Source organism: Phocoena phocoena, chromosome 8, assembly GCF_963924675.1.
Source record: "Phocoena phocoena chromosome 8, mPhoPho1.1, whole genome shotgun sequence".
In the NCBI taxonomy this organism is placed as follows: domain Eukaryota; kingdom Metazoa; phylum Chordata; class Mammalia; order Artiodactyla; family Phocoenidae; genus Phocoena; species Phocoena phocoena.
Window position 1 is genome coordinate 78,917,952 of NC_089226.1, and position 16,010 is coordinate 78,933,961.

Sequence of the window (16,010 nt, forward strand, 5' to 3'; positions counted from 1 at the left end):
GAGTCTTTACCTATTCCAGAGCCTTCATACCGCAATGGCAAACAAGATTAATATGCAAATAATTCTGGAAGGAAACAATTTAGTGATTCAAATCCTCACTAAATTGAACATGGTAATACTTTCTTAAGAGTAAATAATAATTAGATAAAGGGGAGAAAAGAAAGGGACACAAAGCATTAGAGGCAACTTGGAAATGGGAAAAAACAGAGCTAAAAAAATGCTGCAGAGGTCACTAAAGACAAACCTCATCAACCCACCAGTTCTGCTGTGTGGATGGTTAGATATCAAAGTGCTTCAAAAATTGTAAAGAAATCACCAAATATCTGTCATTTTAAAAAGTTCATACTTAGCAGAGAGGACATCAAGTTTCCAGCCCCACAACTTCTCTTATATAGAAAATGAATTATCATGTCACTCAACTCCCCTAGACTTAGTTCCTTGAACTTGAAAAAGGAAATAATGGAACCTATGTAAGTAGTCATTGGAAAGATCAAGCAAGATACACTACTCTGGGAACTAAAACACATTCTATAAAAGTCAGTAATGACTGTTCACTCACTCTTGTTCATGTCTTCATTTAAGCAGCATTTATTGAAAACCTAATCCATGCCAAGAAAGTATACAAGATGTTCAAATTATACAATGACACAATGGGATGGAGAGGGTTGAAATAGAATCTGAAGATTGGTTCATCTAATGGTCCTTTGTGGGTTGGGCAATTTGGGAAGGGAAGGGGGTGGCTCCAGACACTTGCTGGTAAACCTGGTTTAGCCACTAACCAGACGTGAGAAGTTGAGCAGGATACTTTCACTCTTTTCTGTAACCATCTACAAAATGAATGTTGAAACAGATTATCCTTGAGGCTCTTTCTAGTGCTGATATTTTATGGAACTGGGAGTTGGACGCATGGGAGACAGGTCAGCCTGGATAACAGGTAGGGGCGGGCCCATTTCCCAGCTCCACCACTCTTTCATTATGTGAACTTGGGGCAATTCTTCACCTCTCTATTTCTTAGTTTCTTTCATCTGTAAAATTAGTACATTAATCATACTACCTCATAGAGAAGTGATGAGGATTAGATGAGATAATACATTTGGGATGGTAGCTTGAACATAAGCATTCCATAAATGTCAATTGTAATTATTGTTTTTCCTGATAAGATTATCATTCCTACTTTTATTTCAGGATCATACATTCTCAGATCTGGATTTCAAAAGGTTTTCTAATTTTATTACAGTGTACCTTGTCACTGAGTCTCATTACTAGTTTTTAAAAGTTTCCCCTCTTGAAAGAAATTTTGGTTGAAATTTTACATGCATGTGTAACTTGGACCTGGTATCGGAGAGTATGAGCATTTGGGATTTGGAGAAATAGGCAAAGTATTAGAAAACAAGGTGCGTAAAAAGTTGCTACAAAATCAAATGTGTCTTTTTCCTCTTTCGTTACCTGTACAACGCTCCCCAGGAGGGATGCAGCCACAGCCATGGAGGTACATATTATGCCAAACAAGAGACCTGGAGAAAAGAAACTTCATGACTATCATCCAAGCTGGCTTTGAGGGATCCACTGAACTCCTGCCCAGGGCCGTCTCTCATGTAAGCCCTATCAGAAGGGGTCTCAGGAAGGACTGTCCACCCTGCTTAGCCATCACAAGCTCCAAGAGGGCCATTTAAGAGACTTTCTCCCAAAGACATGCTTTCCTAGGTCAGGCAGAATGAGCTGGAATCCAGCCTTGAGGAGTCTTCTCTACAAGATTTAAGAACTCTGTCCTGGTGACTTCTCTGGTGGTCCAGTGGTTGAGACTTCACCTTCCAATGCAGGGGGTGTGCAGGTTTGATCCCTGGTCAGGGAGGTAAGATCCCACATGCTTTGCGGCCAAAAAACCAAAATATAAAACAGAAGCAGTGTTGTAACAAATTCAAGAAAGACTTTAAAAATGGTCCACATCCAAAAACATCTTAAAAAAAAAAAAAAAAAGAAGAAGAAGAAAACTGTCCTGTGGAAGCAACATGAAAATGCAGAAAGGTCACTGGTATACTAGGCTAATCCAGATTAAATTCATGAGAATTAAATCCGTTTCGACCACTCACCAATAATCAGCTGAAGAGGTTACTAACCTCTCTGGGATATGGATAGTTTTTCATCATTAAAATGGCTAAATAGCTATACAGTTTACCTCACAGATTTTGCAAATCTGGAAAATTTTTCTGGTCTTTTCATGCTTTATTCATACCTTCATTATGGCCCTCAGTTTACTGCATAATGATTTCTTTGTTTACATGGCTATGTTGGAGCACCATAAGGGCCATCAGGGTACCGCGCTCTGCAGCATCTTGCACAGGGTGCCTCCAGCATCATAGGATCTCGCTGGATGAATCAACATATCCATCTTAGTAATCTTTTAAAGGTGATGTCTTCTTTCAAACCATCTTTTTAAAATAATTGTTTTTATACATCCTTGTTTAAAAACTATCTTAAAAGTCATTCAATTCCCATTACAATCCATAGACTAAATGAGAGAGACAAGGTGCTGGAGATGGATTTAGACAGACACACAGCGACAGAAATAGAGAAAATGATTTTTCTCATTCTGTTTGAAATTCTCCCTCAGCTAAATATTTGGCTGAGTTCCCAATGTCACCATTAATGCAATTTTATTGAGTACTGACCATATGTCAAGCACTTTCCTAAATGCCAGTGCTATAAATGCCACTGCCCCAGAGATCTCACATTTTAGGAAGGGACTACACATAAATAAATTAATTTATCCAACAGTGCCTGTTGCATAGCAAGTACTATGTGCTTGCCATTATTATCATCATCATCATCATCAGTTCAGATTTAGTACATGATATCTCTAAAATTTATTATCAGGAATTCACTTTTAAGATGAAATCAGGATAGCGAATTTTAATGCTATATTTTCCAACTTCTCAATAAAACACAGAAAAATAAGGAAACTCACACAACACTAAAATCCAAGTTTGATCAATAAACACCTTTCAGAATTCTAAAATTGTTCCCATTATATTTAAAGATGATAGATTAGAAACAATGTTTGCCCTCATTCTGTTTCACTTCATGAATAAGCAGAACTCCACCTGCCTGAAGAAAATAACAGAAGTGTCTTTTCTCTGCTACTGATTACCCTCTTGCTGGGCCAACAGTTATCTGTTTCAAATGGGATTCTAGGCAACCACCCCTCAATCCAAGGGTTCTACTTTTTTGTGCTGACTAGAGAATTGATTCAGTCCCCCTCTCCCCCATATCTTTACACTTCCACCAGATTGCAATCAATAGCAACCTGCAAGGCAGCGAGTTTAGGGGAAATGGTGGGGTTCCATGGAGACCTGGAGTGTACGGATCCACAGACAAAGCAGTAAATGTGGCGGGGCGGGGGGGAGTAGAGAAAGCACCACAGTTGCAGCAAATACTATGGATTTTCCAAGTGCTACATCAGCTCGGAGGATCAGACAATAAACTATGGGCATAAGAGAAATTGCTACCCAGCATATTCATGAATATCTGCTAGAAATTGGGAATTGCACCAGGAGTGATGCCAATCCACCTGCTATTAGCTGTAACTCATTATGCAAGATAGTGAAAAAATTAAGGCAATTCAACTACCCAGTTAACAAACATTCGGTCAGCACCAATTTCTCCTTGTTCAAGCATAAGGAAAAAGAAAAAAAGAAATATGGGATCCATGCCAAAATGTTACTAAACAAGGAAATGAATAATTAACCTGAAAACTCAAATACAGAATATGTTTTCTGGAAATACTTAAGAACCAGAAAAAAAAGTATTTAGAAACTGGCAATTTCAATATGATGCAAAACACATAGATCCAACGACGCAACAAGTGCAGTTCAAGAGGAAGCAAATGATATGAAAACACAACAAGGTAGGGTGCAACACCCATAAGTTTAGATGAAGATGAATCCAGGTGTGATAAGGAAGAACTATAAGGAAATTAAAAATTATAATAGTTGACCAAGCACTTCCTCACCTAGGTATTTACCAAAGAGAAATGAAAACATGTTCACAAAAAAGATCTGTGCAAGAATATTCATAGCAGCTTTATTCGTAAAAAACTCAAACTGAAACAACCTAGGTCCATCAAAGAAGTAGAAGTTAAAAAAAAAAGGTAAATCCATACAACGTCATACTACTCAGCCATAAAAAGGGATAAACTACCGATAGAAAAAAAACCCATGGATGTATCTCAACAATATTATGCTGAGTGAAAGGAGTCCTTACAAAAAAGAGTGGTACTGTGTGATTCAATTTATATGAAATTCTAGAAGAGGTAAAACTGATCTATGATGAAAAATACCAGAATAGTAGCTGCCCTTAGAGGGAATTGGGAGTAGGAATTACCAGCATAACCAAGAGAACTTTCCAGGGTCATAGTAATGATTTCTATCTTTAGTGATTGAGTTACACAGGTGTACACAGTTTTCAAAACTCAGCAAATGTATACTTAACATTTGTCCAATTCATTGTGGGTAGATTTTACATTTAAAAAACTTTAACCAATTATTGAATTCTAGTTAATAATATGCTAAAATAATTAGGGGAAAGTGTACTGATGTTTGCAATTTATTTTTAAGTGTATCAAATATATGATGCATTAATGGATGGTTAGAGAGCTAGATAGATATGTGAAAAAGCAAGTTTAATAAAACATTAATGGAGAATCTTGGTGGTATATATACAGGAGATCATGGTAAATGTCTTTAAACTTTTCTGTATGATTGAATTTTTATAGTAAAATGTGAGGAACAAAACACAACAGCAGAATTCAAATCATTATTATTAAGAAAATTACTTTGTGGAGAACTTAAAGTAACATTGAGAAATAAACCTGAGCCCTTCAAGCATGCAGAGGAAAAGGACAAAGCTATGAAAATAAGAGAAATAATGAAGAATGTGGAGAACACAAACCCCAAAATAGGGGAGCATTTAAGAATAAGGGTACGATAAAACTATCAATATTTGTAGGCAATAACCACACTTATTAGAAAATCAATTAAAATTTTAAGAATCAACAAGAGTTGTGCCAATGGCCAGGTATGTGCTTTACAAAACAAACAAACAAAAACAAAAAGCTATAGCATTTCCACGTTGATAGTAAACAGTTTAGAAGATATTATGGGGAAAACATTCCATTCATAATATCGATGAAAGAAGTAAAAGGAGGAGGAGAGGAAAAGGGAGGAGGGGGAGAAGCAGAAGAATGAAGACATGAGGATAATTAATATCTAAGAGAGAAAATATGGTGTTAAATGCAAAATGCTATTGCTAGATGGAAAGCTTATAAAGATGTTAATTATTTCCAAATACGTTTTTCAGTTTAGTGCAGTTCCGTTGAGATGGGTGTGTGTGTGTGTGCAACTAGAAAACATGCAGTGAATTATTTTAAACTTAATCTGAAAGAATAAACAAACATGAACAGACCAAAAAGAGAAAAACAACAGTCGCAACATTTAAAATTTCTACCTAAAAGTGACAAGAGCTGCACTACCAGATATTTTAAATAAAACACTGCAAAGCTATAGTATAAAACAAGATGGTATTAGTTCTGCAATTGATAAATAATTTAATTTAATGAAAATAAGTATAATATTAAACATATCCTTATAGATAAAATAATTTTATATTGCATATTATTACTACTAAAACTATTAAAAACCAATGAAGAATATTTGGTAATAAAGGACTCTTTAGAAGAGAATTTGGCTTTATTAGACAAGCTGACTGGTGATAGTGAGCAGAGCATCTTCCTCTGTGGAGAGACTAAACAGGATCAATACATGGCATAATCAAGAGGTATTGATGTGATGAATCGAGGGTGTAGGATGAACACAGAAGAATGTCGAATGTAAGGTTGGTAAAAGCTAAGATAACTGGTCATTCTTTCCTAGTGCCCTCCTGGTATCTCCAGAAGTGTAAGAATTGACATGTGAGATTCCTCATGTATCTTCACATGCACTTGTGCCTGTCAGAGTGCCCTGAATAGCGTGTGCAGGACTTGACGCGTACCACACGTTCATTTCATGATATGGAATAGAAGATCCACCGGCTGTACCTACATAAGCCTTTACTGATCCAGGTGCTCAGCTTGTCGGAGAGATGGGGAAAACAGCTCTTGACAAAATCCTCAAACGTCACTGTCGCTAAGGCATTGATGCTGGCAGCCACGGTGCTACAGGGAGAGAAAAATGAGAACATAGTCCAAGGTAAATAAAGCTGACCGGCCTGCCCTGGTGTCCAGGGCAAATAGACAAGGCAGGGCTCTAGAAAAAAACAGAGACAGACATATGTCCTTATTCTGGCACTTCAGGGGAACTACATGACCTGTCTACTCACTCTTCAAAGCTGTTTCTGTGCTTAATGCTCTTTGATGTCTTCCTCTAACTCCAGTGAAGAAGCTAGGCTTCCATGCTAGAACTCTCACTGATTCCCCTAACAAGACATTAAATGAGTTAGCATGCAGTAGCAGAGAGATTTTGTGTGTGTATGTGTGTGTGTGTGTGCGCGTGCGTGTGTGTCTGTGTGAAGGTTAAACTTGAGGCAGAAAGTACTGACTATCCTAATCCAGGAATCAGTACAATATGCCATTCATTCATTCATTCACTCATTCATTCATACTATTTATGCCTCTGTTCATTCTGAGTACTAGGCATACAATGGTGAACCAGAAAGACATAGAGCTTACACTCTACTTGGTGACATAGACATTTAACAACCAATTATACAATTGTTATGAAGAAAAATAACAAAGAGCTATGAATTCATGTCTTTCAGAGGCCTAAACCTATATGAAGTTAGGATATTCTTCCCTGAGGAAGTGATGGTTAAGATAGGTACTGAAGGGCTTCCCTGGTGGCGCAGTGGTTGGGAGTCCGCCTGCCGATGCGGGGGATGCGGGTTCGTGCCCCGGTCCGGGAGGATCCCACATGCCACGGAGCGGCTGGGCCCGTGAGCCATGGCCGCTGAGCCTGTGCATCTGGAGCCTGTGCTCTGCAACAGGAGAGGCCACAACAGTGAGAGGCCCGCGTACCACAAAAAAAAAAAAAAAAAAAGATGGGTACTGAAAGGACCCATGCAAATTCAGAAAAAGATGTTTTAGAACAAAGGGAAAATTACAAGTAAATGCCTACAGGTGGAAAACTTGTTTCATTCAACAACAGGAAGCCCCAGTGTGACTAGCATGCAATTAATAAGGGAGAAAGGGGCAAAGAAAAGACTAGGAAGCAGGCAAAGACCAAAAGCACATAAAAGCTCTGATATTCTCTCTCTGACTTTCCAGAGTTCAGTCTTATAGCCCTAAAACTCGCTTAGTGGACAGAAAACACAAGAAGTTGGAGTTTTCTTTGCAGAATAGCATGAAAGCTCATTAAATTCCTCATCTAGACTGGGAATATTTTAGCTAGTAGAATAGATGTTCCCTATAAGACTCCTCTTCTATCTGTAGATACATGCAAGTCAAATAAGGAAAGGAGATGATCAAATAAAATAAACTTCCATGCTCCTAACATATATGGCTCAAAATCCATCATTTGAAAGTTTCGAACATTAGGGTTAACCCTTGAATCCATTGGGAGAGAGGGAACAAAAAGCTGATTTTGGCCCAGAGGGAGCAGATTTGTAGAACCTTTGTTGGGCTGCTTTTGAGGTCAGACGTATTATCTATATGTCAATTTATCAGATTCTAAAACTGTTACAAGATGGTGAAAATCGTTTTTTCTTTTTTTTCCTATCTCTCAACCACCATCTCTTTACTCTACCCCCCACTCTTGTCTTTCCCTTTCCCTAACCCAACACCCTCCTTAATGTTATAGTAATAGTAATCTCTCTATAATATGTACTGTCCAGTGTCTCTTTCTTAGAATTTTAGAACTTGAGATCAAAAGAATCAACCATTCTCTTATGGAGGAATTAATCTGTTGACAGCTATATTTCTCCATTCTGGAGTCAGCTTTAAGAAAAATAAATAAAGCTCTGTAGGGAGGGACAAAATGAAAGCTAGCGTGTCACCCTACTTGTGTTTGATCCTCTGGTGTTCATCATTTCTGTCCTTAGTTTCCTTGAGATACTAATACCAACACCACAGGACAATATGATTTTATATTACTGATGCAAAATCCTACAAAGAGTATTAGTAAAAATAATTCAACAGAACACTAAATTAAAATTATACCATAAGCAATTTAAAGTCATTATATGAATTAAGAGATGTCGTTATTTTTGAAATGTCAACATATTAATATTAATATGCCAAAAGCTAAAAAAGCAAAAAATACTCATTTCAAAAATGCCAATAGTTTACCAAAATTCAATATTTCTCCCTGATAAAAATATTTCTTAAAGTAGAATAAATATATGCATTTTTGTTCTTTTTTATGATTTTATTAGTTTTATATAAATATTTTAAAATGTAAATAAATAATATAGTTTAAACCAAAACCTGAAATCATATTTAATGGTAAAATCCAAGAACAATTCCCTTTAAAGTGCATAACAGGCACTTCCCTGGTGGTGCAGTGGTTAAGAATCCTGGCTGCCAATGCAGGGGACATGGGTTCGAGCCCTGGTCTGGGAAGATCCCACATGCCTCGGAGCAACGAAGCCTGTGCGCCACAACTACTTAGCCTGCGCTCTAGAGCCTGCGAGCCACAACTACTGAGCCCACCTGCCACAATTACTGAAGCCCGTGAGCCTAGACCCCATGCCCCACAACAAGAGAAGCCACTGCAGTGAGAAGGCCACGCACTGCAAGGAAGAGTAGCCCCTGCTCGCCGCAACTAGAGAAAGCCCGGATGTAGCAACAAAGACCCAACACAGCCAAAAATAAATAAATATGTTTAAAAATAAAATAAAAAGATAAAGTGTGTAACAAAACAAGGATTTCTGTAATCCCTCAATTTTTTATCATTGTTCTCAAAGCATAATTACATAACAGTGAACATAGAAGTGTCACTATTAGAAAAGAAGAAAACTCAAAAGTATTTGCCGGTATTATGAGTACACCCAAGTTCTATAGAATTAACTGAAAATAATTAGGAAAAATCTGATATCAAGGGAAATTCTGTAAAAAAAATATAATGAATAAATACTAACCTAACATATTTTAAATCAAACTTTAAAGCTTAGTCACTAAAATTATTAGTATTGTCATAACTATACACAAATAGATCAAAGGAATATAAAAGAAAATCCAGGAAAAGTTCCAAATATATAAAAGAATGTAAGATGTGATAAAGGTAGCATTTCAAGTCAGTGGTGAAAATGTGGCTTTTTACTAAAAAATAATGGGACAACTCCCTACTAACGTAGAAGGAAAATAAGTCAGGAACTCCACTTCAGTTCTTATACCCCATGTATAGTCTAGATGATTTAATAATTTTAACATTTAATAAGGCCATAGACTAGAATGATATCTGGATGATTATTTATAAATATGGAATGGAGAAGCCTTCATAAGAATGATATGAACCCAGAAACCATAATGTAAAAGGATTGATTAATATGAAATAGAAGTGCAACATACTCAAAAATACCATGTCTGCTAGAATGAAAACTCTATATCAGGGCAATACTTATGCTAGTCTTGTTCCCTGAAGTATCCCCACTGTCACCAGCTGTGCCTGGCATAATATAAACCTTCTAAAATATTTGTTAGAATAAATGTGTGAAAAATTTTGTACTTAGAATAATGTCTACATTTTGGATATGGATGTTCTTACATTTTGGATATGGATGTGCCTAAGTGTTATTGAAGATGGAGAGAATGGATTGCAAAGGATAGATCTGTAAGAATGTACTGCAGCTGAATGAGAAATGCCAGCAGAGAGAGCTGCCTTGTGTGCATGTGATGCGAAACCAGGGGGGCACTTGGCATCAGACAAGGTTGAGAAAATAAACAGAGAGATCTAGTGCAAAGGTGGACCTAGGTTTACATATCACCTCTGTAGTTTACTGTCTCACCATGGGTAAGTTATCTACCTTGCTAAATCTTAGTTTCCTTATTTGTAAGCTGATGATAACGAGTAGTTTCGGCCTCATATAATGTGTGACAACTAATGAGCAAATGCATATAAGGCATTCAGCAGGGCAGCTGACACACAGTGAGTACTCAGTAATACTGATAATGACTACCACCATTACCCTTGTCATCCTGGTTGCCTTGCTATCACCATCCTCACCGCCATCATCATCAGAACGTTATTGCCAAGTGTAGTCAATACACTAACCTTAGAGTTCCACTGAAGGCACAAGCCACAAAAAGTCCTGGGAGTCCTGGCATTGTGGCAAATAACTCCATGACGAAGTATGGCATCAGCTGAAGAGGGGGCAAAACAAGATGGGATTAGTGGTCTCATCAGCAGTGTCTGAAATGTGGGACCGTATTGTAGCTTTTTAGCAAAAGGAGGTGGGAAAACAAAAGAAAAAACAAAGTAACAATAAAGGAATTTGCCTGGACTATCGTTGTTAAATGCCTACAAATGAGTTTATGATCAATCCAGTTCCATGGACCTGAGATGCAGCTGTAGGGGAGGGGAAGGGATAGGAAAGGGACAGTCATATAAGGAAAATGTTGGATGAACTTTAGAATATTCAGGAACTTTTAACATTTTTTACGTTTGCAATGTGTGCTATTTTCTTGCCTGTTTACCCTTAATGTTAGAAACTAAATCCTAAAAACAAACGCTTAAAACAGGTCTTCAGGGAGTCTAGGTATTATGGTTCTACTCTGGAGCCAGATTTGTGGGAGAGGAGCAGCCACTGGACACAGTGGGACAGTTGTATATGTAGGGGGAGAGGATAGAGATGATAGTTCCTCCTGAGAATATTCTCCGTGAAATGGAGTTTTTAAGGATGGACCAAGAGATTGTCCTACTGAGTAAAATAAATCAGACAGAGAAAGACAAATATAATATGATGCCACTTATATATGGAATCTTAAAATAATGGTACAAATGAACCTATTTACAAAACAGAAGTAGAGTCACAGATGTAGAAAACAAACTTATGATCACCAGGGAGAAAGGAGGAGGAGGGATAAATTGGGAGATTTGGACTGACATATACACACTATTATGTATAAAATAGATAACTAATAGGAACCTACTGTATAGCACAGGGAACTCAATACTCTGTAATGACCTATATTGGAATAGAATCTAAAAAAGAGTGGATATATGTATATGTATAACTGATTCACTTTGCTGTACAGCAGAAACTAACACAACATTGTAAATCAACTATACTCCAATAAAAATTAATTTAAAAAATCATGCTTACTGTAATATATTGGGGTGATATTGTTTAAGCCATAATGAGAAGACATGAGCAGAAGCATTATAGAAATAAGGGTCATTTTGTTCAATCTGAGATTAAAGCATCATTAACCAACGTTGTGATGGATAGAAAAAAAGAATTGAATGGTGGCATTGAAAACCAAAGCTATAGGTTCAAGTCCTCTTCCACTCTCCCCAGCCCTGCCCTGGCCCCAGTCCTTGCCTTCAAGGACAAGATAAGATACCTTCTTTTTACATGTTCACTCCCCAGTATTAGAACCTGATCTGTGATAATATCATCCAAGAGGAGAGGAAAGAAATCAAGTCTTTGGGGTTTGGGAAATACCTAGAGGTCCAGGTCAAAAAAGAGAAAGGCTCAGCATCGATGGCCAGAAACACACTCATTTCAGCTGTTCCCCACTGGTCCCAAGGGAGCACATACCTGGTCTGGTGCTGAGATGATACCAGAAGTCCAGGGATCACAGTCTTTGAAGTGGGAGTACATGATTAAGCCAGAGAAGACAGCACATGCCAGAATGACCCAGAGGCCCAACAAGTTGAAATACAAGGCTCTAGAAAATAACACATGGATCTACTGGTAGACTCTATGTCATATTACAGTGTGGTCAGGGCATTACCAAAGACTCAAGGTAAAATCTGGGGGGCCTTTTTGCTATAAAATAAAATTCTATAGCCTTCAAGAATGTATATATTTTGAAATCAAGTCACTAAGTTATATACCTGAAACTAATACAAGTCGATTATATTTCAATTTTTAAAAATCATTACTTTTTATACTTTTGCATTTCTTTTGTTTGGGCATGTTACAGTTTTAGACTGATTATGAAATTTGAACAAGGTGGATTTTTGATGGGTTTGCTTTTGAAATAGCTTTTCTGCAAAGTTGCAATGTGTAGTGTGAGGTCTATTTCCTTGGATGAAATTTCATGTATCAATCACTCATGTTATATAACTTCAAGTAATTTCCCCCCACTCAATTCATGAAGCTGTCAGAAAGCCAACTTTCATTTTAACATCTTTTATTCCAGAGGAATGATGAGATAAATGTAGAAGTAGACACGTTTTGGAAATATTCGCTTTGGAGGTTAAATCAGATGAAGTTTAAAGTTCAGTTTTTTAAAAGGCAATAGAAGGTATGAAAAACCTAAAGTCATTCTCCCCACATTCTTTGGAGCAATTCTTTTTATTCTACAACAATTCTTTTTATTCTATAACATTCTGTTTAACTTCAGTTTGAGTGCATTTGTAGTATCCTATGGTTATTTTGTATTCATACTGTTCTTTGAAAGTCAAAATATTACACATCTTCTAAATCTCAGGGAAGACTTGAAAGTCAGCTGGCCTCACACTGGATCAGTGAGAGAACAAACAATCTTGCTCTGGAGAGAATTTCAGGGGCAGGGGGCCCAAAGAGCAACAGGAGGCATTTCCTGAGAATGTTTCATTTCATTCAAACAATGTCCAGCCATTGTTTGAAGGGATTCAGATGCACTCACATTCAAATGTAAGGACACATATTCATTTCAAAGCCCCCTAAAAGTCCTGCTGTACAGGTGTACCTGACTTTCAGAAAACCCTTAAATCAAAGTATTCTTATATGAAGCAAATATATTAAATAATCAACCCATCTGGAAATTTTTATTTTACATTATTTACATTAGGAAAGGGTATTATTTCTGAAATTCCTTCCTTGGGATTATTCCAACCATATTTATCTTTGAGTTTTAGCTGTTTGTTTGCTTTTGTTTGAAAAAGGTTGATTTAGACATAGCCTTTGGGGAATACATTTGATACATGAAATGGTCAATATCTGCAAACTGAATTTGCTGTACTCTTACTTCTGCCATTTAGACAAATTCTATTCAAACTTATCTCAGGCCATATCCTGGATAGGCCTCTTTACCTGAAAGGTCACTCCCTGCTCTCTCATTAGATTCTACTCCTTATATGGCTTTACATCTTTATAGCATTTATCCTTATCTGAAATTGTATAATACATTTATTTGTTTATTACCTGTTTACCCCACTTGAACACACACAGGGCTATGTCCCCAGAGCACACAATCGTGCTTGCACATAGCAGACATAAATTATTTTATTTTGTTAAAAATAATTAAATGAATAAATGAAAGATAGAAATTCTTTACAATATGGTTGTACTCTTTACATCATTTCTTTTTTGAAAAAGCATCGGACCTGGAGTCAGAAGACTTTATCCTTAACAACTGTGTGACTTCAGACAAGTCACTAAGACTCTGAGCCAGTTAAATCCTTCGTAAAAAGAGTGTTAACATACCTGCCTTACTTCTTATTATAGGACTAATATGAAGATTGAATGAGTTATACTCCATAAAAATATATAGAGGTTATACAGCCACATGTAGGTTATATAGCTATTATTCAAAACAATTTTAAAAACTCACCAGTCAACTATGGGAAATGAGAAATCAGTGGCAAAATTGTATAATAGAATGTTAAAGCCCTTGTATTTGAACTTATTTTTTTCTTTGGAGATAGACTTTAATTCTCTACGTGGCTAATTCTCCTGTTTGCAACTTAAGCCACTTCATCGATTCATTCGGAAAATATTTATGAAGCATCACTATGTACCAGGTTCTTCCAGGTACTGAGGACATAGCAGTGAGCAACCCAGAGCCCACCTTCATGAAGATGATATTCTGGGATTAGAGGCAAGTAATAATCACCAAAATGAAGTAAATAAACAAGGAGATTTTAGATGCAATAAAAGATATAAAGAAAATAAACAAAGGCAAAGAGAATAGAACATAAGTGACTGGGTGTGGATGTGCTCATCTTAGCTGGGACATGAGACGGTGATGGGAAGGGATGTGGTAACCTGCACCAGCTTCTCCTGCCGTCACAGCATCATCTTCTAACTGCAGTCCTGAAATGTAAACTGAAGTCTAGAAACAAAAGCGTCCAAAGCAGCTTCCAGGGAGCACGTCTAAAATGATTTGGTAAGTGATACTATTCCTAAGTTTGAAGAAGATCTGGTCTAAGATGAAGCTGTCTTTAGTGAGTAATCACCATTCTGGCCATGCAATTAAATGTATCTATAATGGGTCACTTCTGGTTTTAACCTATGGCCACATTCAGTATGAACTTTATGGATGTATTTTCACCTACCTATGATGCAGAGATTTTTCTAAACCCTGATGGAATGTCCTAATTACATCAGGCTCTCAGATAATTGAGCAGAAGTGATGCACGTAATCAACATTCTATAGAGTCTCCTAAATAAGAGTCTGTTGGCAGCTGGCTCTGAGTGGACCCCAGTTGCCCTGGAAGTGTCCTTGAGGCTCCAGTTGCGTGACAAATGAGAGGTCCCACTAGATCCCCACTATAGCAGTCTCCCCTCCAGCTGTGTGCACTTCAACCATGCTGACCATTTGGACTGATTTCTCGCTCCTGAATTGTATCAGCTAAATCAACTAAGATTCTTACAGGGAAGTCTTTTCCAAAGACAGTTTTTATTTTTTCATCTTTCCTTATTCTAACAAAATTCCCATCATAGCTCTGGTCCTTCCATGGGAGTGGGGATGGGTGGAACCAGGAATGGCAGTCCTAAATGCTTAGGAAATTATATATATTTTTTCTTTCATGAGTATCTCTCCTTTTCTGACAGTTTTCATACCCATCAAATACTAATGTAACAAATTCCAAGAAACTATTATGAATGGGTGGCTTAGTTTAAACCAATCCACTAAACAAGATCTAAAGATACACAAGCACAAGTACACATGCCGGAATATACATATATACACCCCTACACATGCAAACACACACATAAATTCTTATGTATATATGTGTCCATTTATGTGCTTACACGTTCAAGCATGACCTTCTTGAAGCATTACTTTGTTCAATAAGTAATCAATATTTAATAAGCACAAAGTACTATTCTTGGCCTCTTGAAAAAATGATGAAAAAAATACATTTCTTAACTTTTAGGTACTATTATAATAATAGGGAGAAATTAGGTATGCTCACAAGAATAAACAGTATAACACAATCACATAAGATTTAAAAAAACCCTTGATTTAACAGAGAATTATTATTTATTTCACCTAATGATTCTTCCCTTATCAGATATCGTCAACTCTAATTTATTTTAACGCAGAATTTTAAATGAATTCTAATTTTAAGTGAATTTTAAGATAAAATGATATTTGATCCTAAATACATTTTTAGTAATTCAACTATTTGTGAAAGTGGTGATCACATGTGTAGAGAGTTTAATATTATTTATTGTAATAGGATATGAATATGTTACTAGTGAATTGATAGAACAGTAGATAATGTTTTCACTTCTTCCTTCTGAGGGTATGTTAACTATGTAAGTAATATATTCCCTTTTGAAATTCAAGTTACGAAATGTTGAACCATATCCATATCCATTATTCTGTCTAAATAAGAAACTATGCATTGGAAGTATTTTATGATCAGTTGTGGAAATATTCATAATGGCTGTTTCTCACTCCAAGAAAAGTTAACGGCATTCTGACAAGTCTGCAGAGGCTGGAACCTTGGGTAGCAGCAATGAGGATGAAATGCCCATTTTCAATGAAATTCTAGCTTATTTCTGCCAGTTTTACAAAAAAAAATAAAAGTGCATAACTTCCTTTGGTCTCCATTCTAGAAGGTGGGATGAATTGCTTGGTT

The 16,010-nt window shown here is 36.8% G+C and overlaps 1 protein-coding gene across 1 annotated transcript in view; it reads right to left on the bottom strand.

Annotated features, from left to right (window-relative positions):
- The window catches only part of SLC5A12 (solute carrier family 5 member 12), a 48,754-nt gene that overhangs the window by 12,450 nt on the left and 20,294 nt on the right, over nucleotides 1–16,010 (bottom strand). Inside the window, exons 7-10 of the mRNA XM_065882178.1 lie at nucleotides 11,749–11,878; nucleotides 10,260–10,348; nucleotides 6,096–6,208; nucleotides 1,447–1,514 (exon numbers count right to left, since the gene is read on the bottom strand). Coding sequence (XP_065738250.1) covers nucleotides 1,447–1,514; nucleotides 6,096–6,208; nucleotides 10,260–10,348; nucleotides 11,749–11,878 — 400 coding nt within the window. The remainder of the gene's footprint in view (nucleotides 1–1,446; nucleotides 1,515–6,095; nucleotides 6,209–10,259; nucleotides 10,349–11,748; nucleotides 11,879–16,010) is intronic.